Source organism: Pteropus alecto, unplaced genomic scaffold (assembly GCF_000325575.1).
Source record: "Pteropus alecto unplaced genomic scaffold, ASM32557v1 scaffold87, whole genome shotgun sequence".
NCBI classification, from domain to species: Eukaryota; Metazoa; Chordata; class Mammalia; order Chiroptera; family Pteropodidae; genus Pteropus; species Pteropus alecto.
The window spans coordinates 13,537,861-13,555,844 of NW_006443225.1; the positions used below are offsets into that span (position 1 = coordinate 13,537,861).

General features: G+C 43.8%; 1 protein-coding gene across 7 annotated transcripts in view; it reads right to left on the reverse strand.

Annotated features, from left to right (window-relative positions):
* Positions 1 to 15,283: 15,283 nt before the first annotated feature.
* Positions 15,284 to 17,984, reverse strand: part of EYA1 (EYA transcriptional coactivator and phosphatase 1) — a 145,615-nt gene continuing 142,914 nt past the window's right edge. For 4 of the 7 annotated variants that reach the window (XM_006924024.3, XM_006924026.3, XM_015598585.2 and 1 more), the window contains one exon: positions 15,285 to 17,205. In XM_006924024.3, coding sequence (XP_006924086.1) covers positions 17,125 to 17,205 — 81 coding nt within the window. In that variant the 3' untranslated portion in view covers positions 15,285 to 17,124. Of the gene's footprint in view, positions 17,206 to 17,984 lie in introns of all 7 variants that reach the window. The other 3 variants (XM_025041181.1, XM_015598586.2, XM_006924023.3) reach the window with 2 other exon arrangements.

The following is a 17,984-nucleotide window of genomic DNA, read 5'->3' on the forward strand; positions in this document are numbered from 1 at the left end:
ACTTGTTCTGAACTGTAGGGGAAAAAAAACCCAAACTTTATTTTGCATTCATCAAAACTCTTATATAATCATGGAAATTATGACATGTTTGTGCCAGCCAGGACTCAACTTTGTTTTACTTTGCTGAGAATTTGAAGTCTGATCATAAAGAAGTCTGTTTATTTTCAGTTCATTTTGTTCAGTTCTTAAAACATCTCCATTTTTATCAGACAAGGAAACAAGTATTTGAGGGTCTGTAATCTTTAATTAATGCAGAAGCCTTGAGTTCTACCCAGCACACGTTCTAATACTAGATTCGGAGGGGCATACAAATGTGAAATGATTACCCTCGAAGTGCTGACAGTCCATTGGGGACGATTAATGACTCCCAACACTCGCGGCATTTTATTACAATTAGTCTATTTGCATGTCTTTATTGTGGACTCTTTCAGAATCGCAGTGACTTTTTTGCGTAAATAGAAAAACCCATCCAAAAATTCATATGGAATCCCAAGGGACCCCAGCTCGCCAAAAATATCTTGAAATAGAAGAACGAAGTCGGAGGTCTTAACGCTTCCTGATTTCAAAACTTAATACAAAACTAAAGTCGTCAAAATAGTTTAGTAAGGCAATGGAATAGCATCGAGAGCCCAGAAATCAGCCCTTCCAGATATGGTCACATGATTTTGGAGAAGGGTGCCGAGACCGTTCAATGGAGAAAGAACCGTCTTTTCAACAAATGGTGCTGGGGGAACTGGATACGCATGTGCAAAAGAATGAAGGTGGACCCTTACCTTACCCCATACACAAAAATTAAGTCAAAATGGATCAAAGACTTACATATTGAAGCTAAAACTATAAAACTCTTAGAAGAAAACAGGAAAATCTTCACGACCTTGGATGTGGCAATGAAACTGTTTTATGTTCTAGTGGAGAAGAGCCGTCAGGTTGAGGGCTGGAGTCAGAGACCTGGGTTTAAACTCAAGACCCGCCCTCCCTTCCTGTGTGATACTAAGCATGTCACCTGTCCTCTCCAGGTCTCGGCTTTCTCATCTGTTAAAAGATGACGACAATAGAATAACAGTGGGAAGAGGATAAATTAATGCATGTAAAAATCTAGCCTGCTCTCCGGCCTATGGCTTACCAGAAGCCATTACTATCCATGTTGGGGAAGGGGACAGTGGACCGTATAATAGATTCATTAAGTAGGTAAGTTTTTGAGTCATATTTTCTAGGTTCTTATCCTAGTTCCACCTCTACCACCTCTGTGACACTGGGCAAATTCTTTTATGTTTCTGTAACTGAGGACTTTTTTCTTTTGAACAATGGAATTAATAATAGTGCTCACCCTAGTTGTAAAGATCAACTGAAATTATCCCCCTGTCCAGCTCTTAGCAAAGCAGTTAGCACCGACTGGTGTGCAGCACCTGGCAGATAGCATGTGCTCATAGAATGAAATGTTATGCTTCTCTAAACGATGGCGTTCAGGAAGTACGCTTCATGACATGGGTAAATACTTATTAAACTGTCAGGGAAAACGAGATATAACGTCAAATATGCAGTGATCTCAGCTTACGTAAGAAATAATGGGTTAAAAAGAAACTTGCTGAACTATTAACAGTGGCCACATCTTAGGTAGAAAAATCACGCATGGGTTTATTATTTTTTGTGTACTTTTCAAAATTCCTACCATGAGCGTCTAGTTTTCTACCATTGGAAGTTATTAAAATGCAGTTAAATAAGCTGGAAAGAGGGACAGTGGTCGATGCTGTCTATTGTCACTCGCACACTGGTTTCTAGGAGTAGCTAGCAGTCACTGGAACAGTGCAAAGACCATGGCCTTGAGGAGCCGGGACGTGGATCATCCTTCTCTTACTGTTAGTGCGTGTGTGTGAGCCTCTTGTCCAGGAGAGTCTGAAATACATTTGAGGGCTTGGACTTTGCCAGCCTACTGCTCCTGCTTCCCATCTGTCTAATCGAGGATCTAGCATAGATAGTCAGGATCTATGCATGTAGATATTGACCGAATATATGGTAAAAATGCAATAGGCATTGGTGGTGGTTTGAGTCAAGGCAGTTAGGATAGGGAACTGACCTGCCGGGGTGACCCCGTGCTCTCCCACCCCACAGACTGGACTCAGTTGTGTTTTGTTTTGTTTTGTTTTGTTTTAGATCGTGCATATAAGTGAGATCATAAGGAATTTGTCTTTCTCTGTCTGACTTATTTCACTTAGCATAATGCTCTCTAGGTCCATCCATGTTACAAATGGCAAGATTTCATTTTTTTATAAATGAGTAACATTTCATTACATATATGTACTACAACTTCTTTATGAATTCATCTATTGATGGACACCTACGTTGCGTCCATATCTTGCTGTTGTAAATAAGGCTGCAGTGAACATAGGGATGCATAAAATTTTCAAATTAGTGTTTGAATTTCTTTGAATAAATATCCAGAAGTGGAATCGCTGGGTCATATGGTAGTTCTATTTTTAAGTTTTTGAGGAAACTCCACTGTTTTCCACAGTGGCTGCACCCATTTGCAGTCCCACCAACAGTGCAGGAGGGGTCCCTTTTCTTTACATCCTTGCCAACACTTGTCTGTTTATTATTGATGGCCATCTCTTCTGACAAATGTGAGGTAATATCCCATTGTGGTTTTAATTTGCATTTCTCTGATTAGTGATGTTAAGCATCTTTTCATATGTCTATTTGCTCTTTGGCAAAATATCTCTTCAGGTACTCTGCCTGGTTTTTAATTGGATTCTTTGTCTTTTTGGAATTAAGTCGTGTAAGTTTATGTTTTGGATATTAACCCCTTATTGGATAGATCACTGGCGAATATCTTCTCCCATGCAGTAGGTCGTCTTTTTGATTTGTCGATGGTTTCCTCACTGCGCAAAAACTCTAGTATGAGTAGAGTCCCATTTATTTTTTCTTTTGTTTCACTTGTCCGAGGAGACGTAGCCAAAAAAAACATGACTAAGATCTATGTCAGAGTTTACTGCCTATGTTTTCTTCTTGGAGTTTTATGGTTTGGGGTCTTTAATCCATTTGGAGTTTATTTTTATATACGGTGTAAGAAAGTGATCCAATTTCACTTTTTTTGCATGTGTCCGTTCCAACATCATTTATTAGTTTTTCCAACATCATTTATTAAATAGACTGTCTTTACCCCTCATTGCATATTCTTGACTCCTTTGTCATAGATTAATTAACCAAATAGGCATAGATTTATTTCTGGGTTATCTATTCTGCTCCATTGAACTGTGTATCCATTTTTATGCCAGTACCATGCTGTTTTGATTACTATAGACTTGTGGTATTGTTTGATTTCAGGTAGCATGATACCTCTAACTTTGTTTCTTAAGATTACTTTCCCTATTCGGTGTCTTTTGTGGTTCTGGATAAATTTTAGGATGATTTATTCTAGTTCTGTGAAAAATGCTATTGGTATTTTGATTGGAATGGTATCTATAAATTGCTTTGGATAGTAAGGACAATTTAATGATATTAATTCTTCCCACCCATGAACATGGCATATGCTTCCATTTATATCTACTTTAATTTCTCTAGTGTCTTATAGTTTTCAGAGTACATGTCCTTTACCTCCTTGGTTAAATTTATTTCTAGGTATTTATTCTTTTTTATGCAATTGTAATGGGATTATTTTCTTGAAGGTTTTTTGTTGTTGTTGTCTTTTGGGTTTTTGTTTTCATCTTTTTGGGGGGGGATTGTTTCATATATTTTTTGTGGGATTGTTTTCTTAGTTTCTCTTCTTGATCGTTTATTATTGGTGTAAAAAATTAACCAATTCCTGAATATTAATTTTGTATACTGCTACTTTACCGAATTCATTTATTCTCATAGTTTTTTGGTGGGCCATTTAGTGTTTTCTATATATAATATCATGTCATCCGCAAATAATGACAGTTTTACTTCTTCCTTTCCGATCTGGATGCCTTTTATTTCTTTTCCTGTCTGAACTTTCAATACTATGTTGAATAAAAGGGGTGAAAGTGAACATCCTTCTTCTATTCCTGATCTTAAAGCTTTTCACTGTGAGTATGATGTTTGCTGTGTGCTCGTCATATGTGGCCTTTATTACATTGAGGTATGTTTCCTCTCTCCCCACTTTGTTAATGGTTTTTAAGATCAAAACTGCTTTGGGATGAAATGTCCCAACAATGTCAGTTAAATTAATCTTGTCTAATGTGTTATTTAAGGCCACTGTCTCCTTATTGATTTTCTGTCTGGATGATCTATCTATTGAGCTATGGGGTCTTAACATCCTCTCTGACTGTATTACTATCTATCTCTCCCTTTATCTCTGTCAGTATTTGCATTATCTACTTAGATGCTCCTATGTTGGGTGCATAGATGTTTCCAAGAGTTAAATCCTTTTGTTGGGTTGATCCCTTGATCATTATGAAATGCTCTTCTTTGCTTGTTGTTACAGCCCTTGTTTTAAAGTCTTTTTTTTTTTTTTTCTGATATAAGTATAGCTACCCTAGCCTTTTCTTAAAATTTCCATTTGCATGAAGTACCTTCTTCTATCCTTTTCCTTTCAGTCTGTGTGTCTTTGGACATTAAATGAGTATCTCGTAGGCAGCCTATTCATTCAGCCGCCCTGTGTCATTGAGTCCATTTACTCGTAAAGTTAATTACTGACACGTACATAGTTAATGCCATTTTATTGTTTTTGATTGTTTTGTATTTCTTCTCCGTTCCTGTCTTATTTTGCCGTCTTCTCGTATGTTGATGACTTTCTATAGTGTTGTTTGCATTCCTTTCTCTTTATTTCTTGTATATTTCATGTAGATTTTTGGTTTCTGGTTACCACGTGCTTCATATAAAGCAAGCTATGTTTATAGCCATCTATTTTAAGTTGATGGTTGCTTAAGTTCAAACACGTTCTAAAATTACTACAGTTTTCACTCCCCCCGCCCATGTGTATGTTTTTGTCATTAGTTTTTACTTGTGTGTATATGGGTGTTTGTGTGTATCCATTAATCTATTGTAATTACACATGTCCTTCCTACTTTTGCTTTTTAACCTTTATAGTAGCTTTATAGTAGGTTTATCCACTGCTTTTACAAAGTGCCTTTGTGAGATTCTTTTCTTTCCGATATTTTCTTATTCATATTTTTTACCATTTCTTTTCAAATTAAAGAAGTCCCTTTAACATTTCATATAATACTGGTTTGGTGGCGATGAATTCCTTTAGCCTCATCTTTTCTGGGAAACTCTTTGTCTCTCCTTTTAAACTCTGAATGATAGCCTGGCTGGGTAGAGTAATTTGGGTTGTAGGTCTTTGCTTTTCATCACTGAAATATTTTGTGCCAGTCCCATCTGGCCTGCAAAATTTCTGTTGAGAAATCAGCTGACAATTTTATGGGAACTCCCTTGTGCATAGCTAACTGCTTTTCTCTTGCTGCTTTTCAGATTCTCTCTTTGTCTTTAAACTTTGTCATTTTAATTATTCTGAGTCTTGGTGTGGGCCTCTTTGGTTTTACCTTGTCTGGGACTGTTTCCTGGACTTGTATAATTCCTTTGCTAGGTTAGGTAAGTTTCCAGCCATTATTTCTTCAATTAGCTTTTCAATGACTTTCTCTCTTCTCCCTCTGATACCCCTAGGATGCGAATGTTGTTATGCTTCATGTTTTTCCAGAGATCCCTTAAACTATCCTCACTTTTTAAATTCTTTTTTTCTTTTTGCTGTTCCAATTGGGTATTTTCCACTATCTTGTCTTCTAGATGGCTGGTTCGATCCTCTACTTCATCCAGTCTTCTGTTGACTTCCTCTAATACATTTGTCATTTTGGTTATTGTAGTCTTCATTTCTGTCTTGTTCTTTTTTATGGTTTCTGTCTCTTTGTTGAAGTTCTCACTGAATTCATCTATTTGTTCCCTAAGTTCACTGAGCATCCTTGTAACCAGCGTTTTAAACTCCATATCTGGTAGATTGCTTGCCTTTGTTTTGTTTCATTTTTTTTTCTGGAGTTTATCCTGTTCTTTCATTTGGGACATGTTTCTTTGTCTCTTCATTTTGGCTGCCCCTCTATGTATTTGTGTTTATTTCTATGTATTAGGTAGATCTTCTGTGTCTCCCAGTAATGGCAGAGTGGCTTTATATAGTAGATGTCCTATGGGGCCCAGTGGTGAAGTCTCTATGGTCACCAGAGCCAGGTGCTCCAGGAGTGTCCCTTTTGTGGGTCGTGTGTGTCCTCCTTTTGTAGTTGATCCTCAATTTCTGTTGGCACATCAGTGGGTGGGATTGACCCTCATTCTTGCTGGCTGTGAGGACTGGCTGTGACTACAGCAGACATGCTATTGTGTGGGGGTTGAACCCACAGAGTAGGATTTGCTTTAGATGGGCTCTGGTGCCTGCTGAGTCCACCCTTGCAGGTATCATTTGTAGAACTGGTTGGGTCATACTCTGGTGTAGCCCTAAGTTGGCCACCAGGCATGTCATGTTGGTTCTGGGGCCTCTTAGGAGTGGCTCTGCTGCAGGCCAAGCTCAGCTGCTGCCTGTGCCTGGCCTGGGGCCACCTGGTAGGAACTACAAAATGATCTGTGGTTGGTAGCTGCCTGTGCTGGGCTTGGAGGCACCTGGGAAAGGCTATGCTGCAAATCAGAGCCAGCGTCCACTAGTGCTGAGTTTGGGGCTGCTTAGCAAAAGGTACAGAGCACATGGAGGCTAGGCTCTGCTTGTTTGGGGTTTATGGACCTTTGAGGATTTTGAAAAAGTCTGTAGTTGGAGCTGAGGAAGGCCATTTATGTGGGAAAGCCACTGAAAGAGATTCGGACCTGGCGTGTGATGAATTGGTTGGGGCTGGATCTCAGGGAATCACTAGGGTAAGGCGAACTGTGTTAGCTAGGTTGATGGAGACGCATATTTGGAACCTGCCTACAACTACAGGCTGGGTTGGAGGAGAGCTCAACAACGAAACATGGCGTCTTCCAGGACTTCTGTCCCGGAGAGAGCTGCCCCCGTAGCCCTTGCCTTGAAGCTAGTCAGTTGATTCCCCACCCCCACCCCCCACATGTCCCTGGCAGTTTTTGAACTGCTGTCCCTGTGCTGGAGCTACGAGAGAATTTGTAAGCAAGTGAGTCTATGCGCGAGCCCTTTAAGACCTGTAGTGTCTAGGTCTCTAGAAGCCTGTTGTCTTTGTTGACAAATCTCACTCATTTTTACAGACATGTTATGGGGATTTCTCGTCCAGGCACTGGTGCCCTGAACTGGGTAGCCTGGTGTGGGGCTGGGCTCCTCAGTGGGGACCTCCGCAACAAGATATCCCTCCTGATTCTTAACCGCCCACGTGGCTGTGGGATCAGAGTGGGAGGCAAGCAAGGTGTATACCTACTCTGCAATCTTGACCAGAAATCTGTGGACATAAATATTTTAAAAATTAATACTTAAAACATATAAATGTGGGAAAGAAATTCTCAAGGTCATTTTGGTATGTAGCTAAACTTAGGACCACTGAATTACATGACTTTTAAAAGTATGAACAATGTTGTCATTTGACCCCTTTTTCCCTTCAGGCTCCTACTCAGGGCCAACACTTCTGCCAGTGACCTCCTCAGAGGCCCAGCTTGGACATCACTTCCTCCATGCAGCCTTCCCAGACATTACAGATAGAAATGTTTCCCATTACCAATGTTTTAAACTGTGCCCATGTCATATTCTAATCTGTCTACAACCCTTTGTATTTTGATTCATAATTTACAAAATTTAAGATTCCCACAATCAACTTTTCCCAGTATCAGGATATCTAGCTTCTCTCGAAAACTGGATAACCTGACACCCTGAGCCAGCGTTCCTACATGGCAACAACCAGTTAGCACTGGGAAGCAGCTGTCCACTTTGTGGGGCCACACTCTTCTGTGTCTCACATGGTCCCTACTCATTTCTGCTGTCTCCTTCTCTCTGAGGACCAATGCCTAGTGCTGATTGCAATATACTCGTTCTCATGTTTTTCTTATAGTGTAGAAATATTTTCCTAAACTCCTGTCACTATCAAAAGAAAGATTTTTTTTATTTTTTTTTCCCAGTGAGAAGGTCCTGGGATTTCTAGGATAGGCCTTGTATCATTCACTCATTTATATAACGTGCTTGCTTTGGCAGCGCATACACATTTATATTACTTACTGGCCGCCTGTTGTCATTTAAGTTTGCAGCCCTCAGTGAACTGAATTCTGGGCATTTATGTGCATGGTTCATCTCTCTTGCTATTCTGTGAATTTCTCATAATATGTAGAAAGCACTTCATAAATGGACATGCAATGTCATGCCTAACTTTTATAGTTAATTTTTAGGCTTAATTTCTGAAACCGTTTTAGACATTATCCACTTTTCCTCCACCTACATGCTGCTTTTTCTATCTCTGAAACTCCTACCTGCTCTTCAACAGTTGAGATTAAATGTTACGTTCTCCTCAGAATCTTCTCCAAGTAATCTTCCCGGTCCCTCTGCACCTGAAGCCGCCAGCTCACCCTTCCCTTTACTGGTGAAGTCCAAATCGCCCACTCACCACCTTTATTTTAGCGGCACCTCTTACCCTACCCTGAGAAACGTGAGCACCTCAGGGCGCAGACCTGTCCGCACCTAGCACAGGGCTGGGCACGTAGTGGGTCTTCAGTACTTGTTGAAAGATTACACATTAATGGGAACTATTTTTTCAGCATCTAATTTCCTAAAGTCTGTCGATGTGAGGCTGTTTGGAGCAGTCTGTTGTTTTTCCTGATTCCTGCATTTTCCTTTGTTTTTCATGGAACACGTAGCACTGATTTCCTGTAAGGCTTTGCAAATAAATATCAAGGTCAGGGGCTGGAAGCATTTCTGGAGCTATCACGGCACCTCTTGATTCCACTGGGCCAAGAAATGCTTTCAACCCCAGAGGGCAGAAGTTTTTCAAAACAAGACTGTTCCAATAAGGGCGTGTGCTTCCTCCATCAGCTCCTTCCCCTGCCTGCTTGCATTTTAACTACTTTGGGAAGAATGGAAATTGTGCAAAACCTTTGCTATCTTTGAACCACAAAGTATACTAGGTGATGGGGCCTGCAGAGATTTCTCAGTGAGAGGTTCCAACCGACAGGAACAGGCGAAGGCTGTGAAAGAGGCCCTTTCTGAAGAGCCGGCGGAGGGGGCAGGGCCTCCTCCTGTTCCGACCCCCTCCGCTCTGGGGGGCCGTCTGGACTTGTGCTCACAGGGACTTTGATCCCTGTGACTGGGCGGAGCCTCTCCAGGCCTCCCCCACATCACAGAGCAAGTGCGGGGTTGGGGGGGAGGTCAGTCAAAAGTTATCCCTTTTTGTGCCCAAGTCGACAGCAAACTACCCCCTCTCCTCACCCACACTCTGGATTTTTCTTTGCTTTCTTCCTTTTCTTTTCCTCTTCAACACTTTGCTGTGAGTCTCAGGTGGGCTCTGTGCTTGTAAAACAAGGAAGCGCAAGGGACACCGTCAAAGGGGTCTTATATTAAGCTCCTCGGAGGATGCAGAGTCCCTCAAAGGGCAGTGGGAGGAGCGAGCGCTCGTGGGGATCCATGTCCCCCCGGAGATGCTGCAGAGGCCCTGCCCAGGGATCCTGGAAGTTAGGCCGTGTCCCACGCCACCCTCCTGGTTACGTTTTTGGAGGATGAGCGTAAGGGCCTCATAGGGTTTAGCTTCTTAATCTCCTTCAGCAGCCCCCCTTCCCCATTTGAAATGGGAAAGTGACATTTTCTCAGTTATATGTAAAGGGCTTCAGCCTGATTGCTGTGCTCTCTGGAATCACCAGGGAAACCAGGTTGCTCCTCTTGCCCCTGGAAACAGCGGTTCACTGCAGCTCACGCACGCTGTCTCTCGATGACATATACAGTTCCAAAGATGGCAAAGCCTTCTACTTCTGGATTAGAATGAAGGTTTAGAACGAAGCAACACCTTCCCCTTGACTTGGCTGTAATCCTGTGATCTAATTATACTTTGCACATGGTTCCATCCTTTCCGATGCTGGATGGGGAGCAGGGGAGCAAGAGGACCTTGGAAGCCCAGCCACCTGCCCGTCCCCCCATAACTAGCTCTGCCTCTGGGACACCTGCCGCGTCGGTTCCACGGTCCTCCCCCCAGGGCTGCCCGAGGATGGACCCGCATCACATCTTGCTTGGATTATTGTAGCTACCTCCCCCTTCCCCGAGCCTCCAGTTACCCTACATTTCTCTCTCATTAATCTAGGAGAGGACTAGGTTTAGGAGCCTGTCAACATCTTATTATTTCAGTTAGGCCAATGAAACTGTCACCCCCTCAATGAGAATTCTTTTTCCCTAGCCGACATTGATTGCTGATCCTCTGGACGTCTACCATAAGTTAAAATTCTTTGTAGTGGCCTCGCAATCCAGTGAGGCCCCCATCCCAGTCTGCTTTCTATTGTATATCTCTGTTTCCCCACTAGATGGCCAGCCCTGGGGGACACCCCTGACACCAGGCAGAACTCTCCACTCATAGTAACTCTCTCGATGACTGAATGGATTTGAGTTGGGTCATCAGGATTTCAGCGGCATAGGCATGGCCAACTGGGAATCAGAATGGGTTGGAAAGGAAAGGCCAAGAGGTGGAAAGCTTACTTCACAAATTGCCCAGCCCTGCTGGGATGTCATTTGATGGTGTTTCTCACATGTCTGTGTCATCCTTAGAAAATGAAATAGCCAGGTGTTTACCACCAAAATGAGTTTATTCGGGAATAGCAGAGAATTGCAATTCAGGACCAACAAGCTATGTATGGTAAGGCCATAGGCAAGTCTGTACAAGAGGAGCATTGTTCAGAGAAAAGGGGGGAGTTGAGAAGGGCTTTTGTAAATATAATGTCCATTGGAAGAAACCTGACGTTCGAAGTGTAGTGGCTTCCCATTGGCTGAGTCATGGCAGTTTCTCATTGGCTGGGTCTGTTGCTAGGCAAAGAGAAAACCTTCCTTCCTTCTATTGGTGTAGTAATTTTCTTCCTGGCAAGAAATGTAGGGTATGCTTCTTTCTGTTGGAGTCTGCAAGGTGCAGTGAGTGAGAGCTCCCTCTACATGACTCCGTTTTATATGATGTTTCCTTGTTCATTTCCACACCTGTTTGGCACAAAGCAATGGTTCTTTACCTTGGCTGCTGCTCAAGCCCAAACCAGACAAATTAAATTAGAATTTCTGGAGTGGGGCTTAAGCAGAGAGATTTCTCAAAGCATCCAGCTGATTTCATAGGGCATCCAGCTGAGAACCCGGGCATACGGAAATGAGAACTTTCAGAGACCTCCATTCTTTCATGACCCAGAGGTCACTGCAGAGTCCTGCCAAACAGATAGCAGACAAAGGGAGGGAATAAGTGAGGGTGAGTTGATGGCTAGCACCAATGTGGACAACGACGTTAGGTGGCTTGTCTCCTGTCACACCCGCTACACACCCTGTCATCTGGAGCTTTCCATGAAGCCAGGACATGAGCCGGGGCAGGCTCTGCAGTGCTAGTAGAAGAGGGACTCCGGACGGCAACCGGAGAAAATCCACATTCAGGGTTGTCAGTCCCGCTATTGTCCCCAAACAGCAAAGTCCCCCAGTCAAACCGGCCCACAAAAACAGAACCACCATGCAGCTGGGTCGTCACACACGCAGAGTGACTCCCAGCCATCGTGCCCTCACTGGAGAGGTCTCCTGGAAGGGCTTTCCCCTGGCAAAGCATCCGTTTTTCTTCTGTTGCCAATAAAAATTGCAGGCGCTGTTCTTCCTCCTTCGCTTCCTTCTATTGCTTCTGACAGAGTTTGCCAGTTAGCTGAGGTCAGGGCTTCCTTTTTACAAACAACCTGCTTTCAGTCAGCGGGGCCAAAGGTTTCCTAAATTACAAACCCTTTCATTTCTTCTGCCACAAGTTATCCTGTCAGTTTGTATAATTGCGCATAACGGAGGGAAATGGAAACAGTCTGAGAGACACTGAACAAAGTGCTTTTACTAACTTGCCCCTGTTGGGTTGTCAGACTATCCTGAGCGAGATGGACAGGGTGGTTCCAGCTGAAGCTCTTGTAGCTGCGCCTAGTGCGGGTAAATTCCAGAGTCTGGAAAGAAATTTCTTCCAGGTCTTAGCACACAATGTCTGTGGCATCATCTCTACATTCTGTTAGGCAAATAGCCTCGTCTGTGTTCATTTGAATTGGGAAACATCCATGTCATAGTCAGATGTTTTGAAAAGCAAATTTAAAAAGTTACTGTGAAATGCGTGTGTATGTGACATTTGTAAATGCTGATTGGAAGGCAAATTTTAAACCAACCTCTGGAAAGATGATATAGAATTGAGGTGCTAAGGTTTAAAAGAAAAAGCATTCAGACATCACTGGACAATCGTGCTGACTGTAGACGGGACGACAAAATATCTTAAAAACTGGAAGTGCTGCCCGAACTCATCCTGCTAGGTCATGGTGGAACTTGGGGGCCGAGCCGGCTCTTACTGACCTGAGAGCTCATGACCTTTTCATGATTCCGTATTGTACCCAAGAAGTCGGTTGGGGTTGTGCCTCTGCCTTATTTGGCTGTGACTCCTTGGGCAAAGCATGTAACCTGTGTTTTATAATCTGTAAAATGAAAGGGGCTCAACCAGACGGTACTTAGACGTAACACATGAAGTCTAGTGTCGACTCGTCGCCGCGGGGAAGGGCTCCTGAGCGAAATTTCTGTTCCTGTCCTCTTCCTTCTCCCGCGAAGGGGGAGGAGCCCCACGGCGCAGTGACGGCACCGGGTCTGAACTCGGACTCTGAGGCGCAGGACGTGAAAGCCCTGAGCTCTCCCTCCCCGGCGCCGTGGACCCACTCTGCACCCCGGCCCGACTCTGCACCCCGGCCCCACTCTGCACCCCGGCCCCAGCGTCTTCGCCCGCCTACTCCTTTCCTCTCCAGGTCCGCTCGGCTCCTCCCCTCCCCCGCTGCCCAGGCCAGCTGTGGCCTTCAGGTCTCCGCTCAGGCTTCGGCTCTTTGGGGACTGGTTTCCCGCCTGCCCGGGCTACTCCCCCCGCCCCCACTGCCATCAGGAACGCGTGCTGAAGCCTGTTCTGTCGTGGTCACTGATTCTTTTACAGTAGCCGCCGTCCCCATGCTTGAGGGCCGGAACGAGACTTTTTCATCTTATTTTCTTAGACTCGGCCAGAATAATGCAGCGCCTTTAGAGCCGGTCTCTGCAGCCCAGGAGCGGGTTCTTCAGGAGGGGAGAAAAATGAGTGTGAATACTTAGCATAATAATAGGCAACATTAAATAATACGCCCAGGCGTCCCAAGCACTTTTCACGCATTAACTCATTTGGTCCTCAAAACAACTCTGAAGTAGGGCTTCTCCCTTTTTACAGATGGGGAATGAGGTCACAGAGGGGTTGAGCTTGGTCAGCTAAGACAGGGGAGCTGCGGTGGGAACCCAGGCTCTTAACCGCCAGGCCACATGACCCCACGGCAGGGGCAGGAGCCCTTACTCTGGAGGTGTCCACGGTCCTCTCATGTCTCGCCGCTCGCCCCATCAACCCATTAGCAAGCCCTGTTGTCACTGTCCCTAAAAAAGCGCGGACTTCTGTGTCCCCATCCTAACCTGAAGCTGGCCATGGCTCCCCTGGACTGACCCGTCCCCCCACTTCTCTTGCTGTTCTCACCCAGCCGCCAGAGCGATCGTTTCAGAGTCTCCGACTGGGTCACAGCCCTGCGGAAAGCCCTCGGTGGCCTCCCGTCCCATTTAGAAGAGCACCCAAAGCCTCCCACGACCTCAGGTTCTTCCCTGGGAGTCTCCATTCCTTTCCCGTCATCTCTTCTTGGACCCATGGGCATGATTTGCACTCCTAGGACGGAACGCATGAGCGCATCCTCCCCTGAGGCCCTCTGCCTGTATGCGCTGCCCCCGACCTTCACCGCTGCCCCCGACCTTCACCGCTGCCCCCGTCGTAGCAGTTGGTCTCAGTTCAACATCTCAGTTCTCTCCATCCTTTCCAGGAAGCTTATGCCCCGTCACTTACCCACATCACCTGTTTGAATTTTCCATAAGGAATGTTTCTAACTTATTCATTCGGTAATTCATGTCCCGTCTGGTCTCACCTGGTCCAGTGTCAGCACAAGCCTCAGGAGCAGCGACCGGCTGCCTCAGCACCTAGGACCATGTCCCCCATGGCAGGGATCCAGTGAGTCTTTATGGAAGGGAATAAAATAATAGGAATTGCCAGTCAGACTATAGACATTGGGAGGAGGAGCTCACGGTGCGTGTCATGACGGGGAAGAATGCTCTGCGAGGGAGAAGGTGCTGGCGCGGGGCGTGGTTTGGTGGATTGAGGGGGGAGGGTCACGGCTGACAGCGGCTCAGTGCAGAGCAGAGGTGAGGCAGGGATGCTCACAGGTTGCTTGGTCCATGAAAGGGCCCGGTTAACGTGTACTGAAGGCTCGTTCAGAACAGTAGTGAGAGGGAACGTCGGAAAGAACATAGACTCACTTCGGAAGCTCCAGAATGCTGGCTAGAGACATCGGGGCTCTAACCTGCGGTTAAAGAGGCCTAAACATTCCGGCTGGGGGGTGTCATGTTAAAAGCGGTGCTTTAGAAAATTCATCTTTTGAGGGTATGCCTTCCATTTTGCCTGTTTTCCATACTTTCTTCACCTGAGATCTAAAAATCCCTTCAGTCTTTAAAGACGTTCCCCAAGCTTTTTTCATTCTCAGGGGGTCTGAGCATGCTTAGACACTATTACTCCAGCTTGGCCCACTGTGTGAATAAGAATGGAATATCATAGGCCTGTTGGTGGGTCAGACAACTGCATGTTAGTGTCACGTGTTTGTATGAATGTTGTGTCTAAAATGAAATCCCAGGAGGAAACAAGTTGTGCCGTCTTATAGCTGTCTGCCATTAGTCAGGCCAAATTTTAGAGGTCTACATTGTGGGCATTCTTTATAGATAGAACTGCCTAACATTGCTGTCCCTCGGGTACTTAAGTGGCTAAATCTATGCTCTGCCATCCAAGATACTTAATGTTGAGTTCTGTTCTATAGTAGATAAATGTGAGTGAGAATCTAGTTGATGTAGTTTCGAGGAAGAGCTTTTCCATTCGTCTGTTCTTACAGGGATCAACGAAACAGCTGTTAGGCTTCCACGTGCGTCCATGAAAGATCTGAAAAGGCCATCACTGCCACTGCTTCGTGCCACTCCCTTCCCTTGGACTCAGCATTTTGATGCAACCAAGGTCCTGCTTATCAGGCAGGTAGCAAAGAGGTAAGAAAATACTGACATTCGAGGAGCTTACAGTACTTCACAAATCAGTTTTATTAATTTAAACACAAAATTAATGAAGAAAAATTCTGTACACAATTGTGGACACAACACACCTTTATACAGTAAGGCCAAGATAAACTTTTCAATCTGCAGAGTACAAAAACGTAAAATGGAAAAGGCTAAAAAATCATCAACTTCTGTTTGCTTCAAGCAAAAAAAAAAAAAAAAAATTGTTAAACAATTTGGAGAATTCACAACTAATTCTAGCAGCAACATGAAACTTCAGAAAAGGAATAGAGTAGCTCTTTAGCTACTTTGGATCAAAGCTGGTGTTTTTCTCCTCAATATTAAAGAGAATTCATCCAAAAAGTAATTTCACGACAGTGGAAGTCTTTATGGATAAATGAGTACCCAAACTGACGACTCTCTGAGAAACTGTTTATTTCCCATATTTATGCTTGTCATGTAATACATGACATAGGTGGAGAGTAAAGTTATTTCCTTGGTGATGATGACTGAGCCATGTCCACTGCCGGCAATGAACTTCCCTGGGAGGGTGGGGGGAGAGTGTGCAGGAAAACAGACGTGAATGTGGGGAGTCATGCAAAGTTTCGCTGATCCCAGATATGTGGCGATGTCCTCTATTTAAACAAGAAAATGCGGACACTATAATCTGAGCACATGAAAGCTTTGCTAGTCTCCAATTCATGAACCATTTTATTAATAAAATATATCATCTGCCTTCTTTGTGGGAAGAAGCATTTGAATAATCATTTTTTTTCCCAAGTAGTTACATATAATACATTAATGTTGAAAATGAAAAAGTGAGGATGTAAGAGAACTTTCATTTCACATGATTTAAGACACTGCTGTATTATTTCCCCGAGGCCTTTCTAACAGCATAAAAAAAAGAACTGATGTAAAAATTTTGGAAAACAAAATCCTATTAACACTTGACATCCATGCTTTTGGTCTTGACAACATTATTATCTAAAAAAAACAAACAAACCCCCGTTATCTACATATTTATACCCAGTATACTTTGATAAGGCACTGCACCTGAGTTTGTGCACAGAATGCCTCATACTTCGCTATCAAGGCATTGCTACCTTTCGATATCATTTTCTAAACAATATGTAAAAGAATCATCCATTATTACAAATTTACACCAAAAATTCTTTCTGTACATGATTGTCTCAGTGATGTACATATTATACGTTTAAATTAGTCATAAACTACTTTGCAATGTGCTAAAATTCAAAGTACTTGCTGTGTCACGAGGCAAAGGCCTTTAATCGCTTATTTCTTAACGCTATTGTCTCTTCAGTTATTTGATGCCAAAAAAAAAGTCTGTTTGAATTAGATGGTACTTGGATTATACCTCAATAAAGCTGTTTTTTTTTTTTTTCTTAAAAAAAAAAAAAAGTCTTCATAAATAAGTACAGATGTACAGATTACCCTGGGTATGAGACACCGAAAAGTAAACCTTCTTTCCAGGAGAATTCCCCCACTGGTTTTCAGGGAACACACTTCAGTCTCTGTTGTGCAATCGGGTCTGCTGTATTGGAGAAGCCGCTGACGTCACATTGACGATGCTAACAATCTGGGCGTTTGCAGGTCCTTCTTCACAGGTTTGAACCATGTAGTTAACGTGGCAAAGACACATGCTGTGCTAGAACATTCTCATGGCTTATTTTCATTGGATTCACAGTACTAGAGTCAACAGCTGTTCTGAAGGAAGAGACGTGGTCCTTCGTTTACCGCGACGGCAGAGGTGGAGGCCGACGGCAGCTGCGCGTCAAGATGTCGAGACCGGTGAGTTCGCTAGTGCGGCGCCGACACGAGCTCAGGCCTGCTGGATTTGTTCCTGGTCACCCAGCAGCTGTGCGCTCGAAAGTGCTACGTGGCGGTCACAGGTACTCCAGTTCCAAGGCGTGATGTAGGGCCATGAGGTCCGAGTGGCTGGAGATCCTCCAGAAGGGCATGGCGTGCTGGGAGGGGCAGACACATGGTGAGGACAGAGCGAGCTCCCGGCGCCCGCCCCGGCCCCGCCTTCGAAACCCCCTGCGATGCTCATCCCTGTTCTCGGGGCTGCCGGCTAAGATCTCAGTGTCACCTCTGTTTGAAACAAAAACGCAAACTCGGTCCTCCCCTAAGAATACCAGACTGCACTGAAAAATGTAATCTGGAGTCTGTTTCTTTTAAGAAGTTGACGGATATTTCCTAAGTAGACCTACACCGGGTAGGTCTTCTACACGAAGAATGCCAGTTCTAAGCTCTAGAATACAGTAGCTGTGACTGAAACTTTGTCAAAAACAGTTGCCTTTCGAAGTATGTATATCCGGTGGATTTTTAATGCTGAAAATCTAAGCAGTTTTCCTTAGCTGGTAGTATTTTACAGCTTTCAAAACTGAAGTTGCTTCTTACATAAGGAAAAAAATTATTTTCACTTATTTCCATCAGGCATTCTTTGTGTCAACCTTAAAATGGCTTTACTTTACCATGTGGGAGAATTTTACATGAACATCTGAGGTGTTTTTTATCTAAAAGGGAATGTTTGTGAAATACCTGAATTAATCAGATACAAACAAACAAAAAAACCAGGTTGCTTCATCCATTGAGGAAGAAAACATGATTATAAACTTTAACTGCTCAAAAGCACTGCAGTAAGTACTTATGTATTAGCAAAAGCTTTTTCTTAAGTAAGAGCAAGATAATTATCTTTCAGAGGGAACATTCTACGTGGTGCCTAGAAAGACAGTTTTCATTT